The 4,830-nt window shown below is 48.8% G+C and overlaps 1 protein-coding gene across 1 annotated transcript; it reads left to right on the forward strand.

The window, feature by feature from the left end:
* Nucleotides 1-3,934: 3,934 nt before the first annotated feature.
* On the forward strand, nt 3,935-4,603 carry LOC112462385. The gene has a single exon (XM_025028129.1). The coding sequence runs from the start codon at nt 3,935-3,937 to the stop codon at nt 4,601-4,603; it is 669 nt and encodes a 222-aa protein (XP_024883897.1).
* Nucleotides 4,604-4,830: the final 227 nt, after the last annotated feature.

Here is a 4,830-nt window from a genome sequence, read left to right on the forward strand (position 1 = left end):
GGAACTCGCTTTACAACTTAAAGTACATGCTAAGTTGTAAAGCGCGTCATGAACCCATGTGGCACCTCGTTTCGCGTGGACACACACACACACACACACACACACACAGACGAGGCGGTGCGAGGGGGGGCCTTCGGCACCCCCCGTGATTGAAAGCGTGGAACTCGCTTTACAACATAAAGTGCGCGATTGTACGGTGCGCAATTGTACGGTGCGCAATTGTACGGTGCGCAATTGTACGGTGCGCGATTGTACGGTGCGCGATTGTGCTGTGCGCGATTGTACGGTGCGCAATTGTACGGTGCGCGACTTTATGTGTCCAATAGTACTGTGTGCAATTGCAACGTGCGCAATTGTACTGTGCGCCAATGAATCTCTCCCGCTTTTGAACAGACTTCGCGCACTTGATCGTCGCTTCAAATTGGATGCAAAATTTAAAATAAATTATAGTAAATTAATGCAAAATTATTTGGATAATGGTTATATGAGATTGATTAAGCAGCCGTTCCCAGTGGACGGACCTGTCTTCTACCTACCCCATCTGGAGTATTCAAATCATATAGCACAACTACGAAATTACGTGTCGTGTTTAACGCATCGGCTAAGGATCTGAACGGCGTCTCGCTGAATCAAATGCTGCGATCCGCTCCTAAGCTACAGTCAGATATACTTGAGATATTATTGAGATTCCGGATCAGCCTCGTGGCGCTCACCGCGGACGTCAAGCAGATGTTCCTTCAAATCTTGGTCGAACTCGGTCAGTGTGACTACCAGCGAATCTTGTGACGTTTCTTAGAGAACGACCCGATCTCGGACTACCTTTTGTTGACCGTCATCTTTGGATTGACATGCTCTCCCAGCAATTGCTTGCTTATTGAAGTTAGCGGCTGAAGGCAAAATAAGCTGCCCGTTGGCCGCGGCTGTCTTGGAAGAGAGTGTTTACGTCGACGATGTGGTGGCGAGCGTCGAGTCAGAGGAGAAAGCCCGTGAGCTTTAGCGGCAGCTACAAGCCTTGCTTAAAACTGCAGGCTTCGAACTCAGAAAGTGGGACAGTAGCCACCCGTCGGTTTTAGCTGATGAAAATGTTGTATGATGTTATCTGATTCGTGTTGCGCCGAGTAAGAATAGAAATCAAGAATGTCAACAGTTGACAAGGTAAATCGCAAGAATGACAGGAACGTAGAACGCAAGGATGAATGGCACGCAGATCAAGGATGTCTAGCGCGCAGATCACAGGAACGTAGAACGCAAGGATGAATGGCGCGCAGAGCAAAGATGTCTAGCGCGCAGATCACAGGAACGTAGAACGCAAAGATGAATGGCGCAAGGATGTCTAGCGCGCAGTTGATCTCGTTGAGCTGAGCGGTTAGCAAGGGAATAGCGGTAATCTCAGAAGCGGTGTATGAAACAGTCGCGGGTATCAACAGAGTAACGTAAGTCAACAGTCGCGGTTATCAGATCAGAGTAATGTCGCGGTAATCTCAGAAGTGTATCAACAGTCCGTCGAAATCTCCCATACAGTCTCGAGCTGTTCGTCACAACGCAATCTCCCACACAGCCTCGTGCTGTTCGTAACCACGCAATCTCCCACACAGCCTCGTGCTGTTCGTAACCACGTAATCTCCCACACAGCTTCGTGCTGTTCGTAACCACATAATCTCCCACACAGCCTCGTGCTGTTCGTCACATCGCAATAATCATGCAACGGCTGAACGCAAAGCCATGTGGTAATCTCGCAAATTTGGTGCTGTTCATATGAATTTTGCGGATATCTTGTTCGTAGTAAATCTACTATCTGTTCACAATCTTCTCGACGACTTACGCAAAGAATCTCGGTAAGAATAGAATTATCATTAACAGTAAACACGTAAATAATGCGGTAAATAGATTATGAAGAGAACAACGCCGGGCAAAAACGCGAAACATTTGTAAGGGAAAATTAACTCATGTTCGTTCGCATAGAAACAAAGCCACAATGTCGAAGAGAAACAACGCACGTACGCAAAAGAAAAATACCGGGTCACTTGTATGCGAATTTGTAGTTCACAACGCGAATATCATATCGTGAGAAAAAACATGTCGAACACATCACACAGACGAGTAACTGCACGTAATACCGCAAATAATAATTCGAAAAGAATGAGCAATGCCATAACCGGCTAAAGATACGCGCAATGAAAAGAAACAGCGATTGCCCGCACACATATGTACATTTAACGCGAATATTTAGCATCTCACATCGTTCACTTCGTAACTGCCGTAGCCGCGCGGTAAAAAATCAGTATATGAATTATCGCAGCAATCATAACGAGATTTCAAACCTGAGGTTTTTCGGTTAAGAGTGATTAGGATCAAAGCGTCCCGTCCGGCCTTGTGAGGCCTTTAGAGGAGGACGGGAGCAACGACGTCAGTACTCTGCATGATTTTAGTGACTCCTCGTTCCGGGATGCGAATCCGGATTTGGATCTGGAACTCTGTAGTCAGTCGTTACTATCCTTTGAATCGCCTAAAAATCAGTTTCTTAAGGTTCTTGGGCTTTGTTGGTATCCTCAAACGGACAGCTTTGGCTTTCAGGTCAACCCGTTGGACAGAGACTGCACCAAACGCACCATTCTCTCTGAACTAGCTCGCATTTTCGATCCATTGGGGTTCTTGACACCGCTTACGTTTGCAGCTAAGCGACTAATCCAGCGACTCTGGATGCTTAAACTGAAGTGGAATGACAGGCCTCCTCTGGAGATATGTTCTAGATGGGAAAGATACAAGTCGGAGCTCTCCGCGTCAGCCTCCATTCGCGTACCTCGTACTATCGCGGTCGTAGATAACGTAGTCAAGCGAGAAATCCACGGATTTTGTGACGCGAGCGAGCAGGGCTACGGAGCCGTTGTATATATTAGAATCGTCGCCGAGAGTGGTGTAGTGATCCGTATGCTTAGCGCCAAATCAAAGGTGGCCCCGCTCAAGGCCATCACATTGCCGAGAGACTCGAACTTAGCGCGGCTGTTTTGCTTTCAGACTTGTTAGAGTACGTCGGAAAAATTCTCCGGCCCAAGGTTGTTATCAACGATACGTACGCTTGGTCGGATGCTGAAGTCGTCTTTGCTTGGATACGCTCAGCTCCGCACCGCTGGAAAACGTTCGTACGTAATCGTGTGGCCCGCATCCAGTCCAACACAGATATCTCTTGCTGGAAACATGTCGATACCAAATCTAACCCCGCTGATTGTTGCTCAAGGGGCTTGTTTTCCTAGGAACTAGTTGATCACCCGCTGTGGTAGACCGGCCCTGTATGGCTCGTCGAATTCGAACCCACTCAAGAAACGACATTGGAAGTTGAGGATCTTCCCGAGGAGGAAAAAAATTCTTGCGCCTTCGTCTCCATGAATCCTACCGATGGCGTAAATTTTATTACGGTTGTCGATTCGCTTCTCGACCGCTTTTTGTCGTTAGACAAACTCATCAGGGTGTTCGCATATTGTCTCCGATTCGTTAATAGAACTAGACCAAACATGCTCACTCTCGCCGTGGATCAAATCGAATTTCATTCGACTTTATTATATCTCGTCAAATTTGTTCAATCTCGTTGTTTTGCAGAGGATATTAGTAGATTAAGACGCAATCAGAGTTGCTCCAAACTTCTGCGAAAGCTCGCCCCCTTCTTGGACGCTCGCGGAGTCCTCAGGGTGGGCGGCATACTGAGTCATTCCGCCATCTCATACGAAACTAAGCATCCAGCATTGCTGCCTAGCCGACATCGACTCACGGAACTTATAGTAGAGCGCACCCACCGCCTACATTTGCTCCGGGACGTCGAGCGTTACATTATCTCTTGTCACGAAACTTCTGGATTCTGGGGGTCCATCAGGCCATAAAACGCTGCCTATCGCGCTGCTATCAGTGTTTCAGGGCGAATCCACGCACTGTGCAACTGCCCATGGCGGATCTGCCCCTAGACCGAGTACGCCAGGCCAAGCCCTTTTCAATCACTGGGATCGACTATGCTGGGCCATTCCCAGTTTATAATCGTCGTTCACGCGGAGCAACTCCGTTCAAGGCCTATGTGGGCCTTTTTGTCTGTTTCGCCGCAAAAGCAGTTCACCTAGAACTCGCGTTTTCTCTATCTACCGAATCGTTTCTGTCAGCTCTGAGACGCTTCATCGCTAGGCGCGGCTGCTGCTCGTGGATATACAGCGACTGCGGCACCAATTTTGTTGGAGCTCACCGAGAGTTCGTTCACTGCATGCAGGCCGTCTCAGAGAGAGAAAGAATTCAGTGGACGTTTAATGCCCCCTCGGCGCCACATTTCGGTGGTTTCTGGGAAGCGAGGGTCAAGTCCATGAAGACTCACTTGAAACGCGTCGTAGGAGCGCAGATCCTCACCGTGGAGGAGTTTGGCACATTCATAACACAAGTCGAAGCCATCCTGAATTTTAGGCCCCTATGCCCCACTAGCTCCGATCCTAACGACCTCGGGGTGCTCTCCCCGGGGCACTTCCTCACTTTGGAACCCCTCGTAGCCGTCCCATATCCGAATCTACAACCGGTGCCAATAGGTAGGCTCGATCGATGGCAACTGGTGCAGCACATGCACCAACAGTTCTGAAAGCGGTGGCATGACGAGTATCTGCACACCCTCCAGGAGCGACCAAAGTGGTTAAAGGTGGCGCCCGCGGTAAAAAAGGACACGTTGGTCCTATTAAAAAACGAGAACGCCCCTTCCTTACAGTGGAGACAAGGGCGGATCATAGAATTACACCCGGGCCGTGACGGCGTCTCTAGGAAAGGGAAGTTGGAATAGGAAAGGGGAATGTTGGGGGATGCTTAAATTCT

Source organism: Temnothorax curvispinosus, unplaced genomic scaffold (assembly GCF_003070985.1).
Source record: "Temnothorax curvispinosus isolate PA1 unplaced genomic scaffold, ASM307098v1 QBEX01012338.1, whole genome shotgun sequence".
Lineage (NCBI taxonomy): Eukaryota > Metazoa > Arthropoda > Insecta > Hymenoptera > Formicidae > Temnothorax > Temnothorax curvispinosus.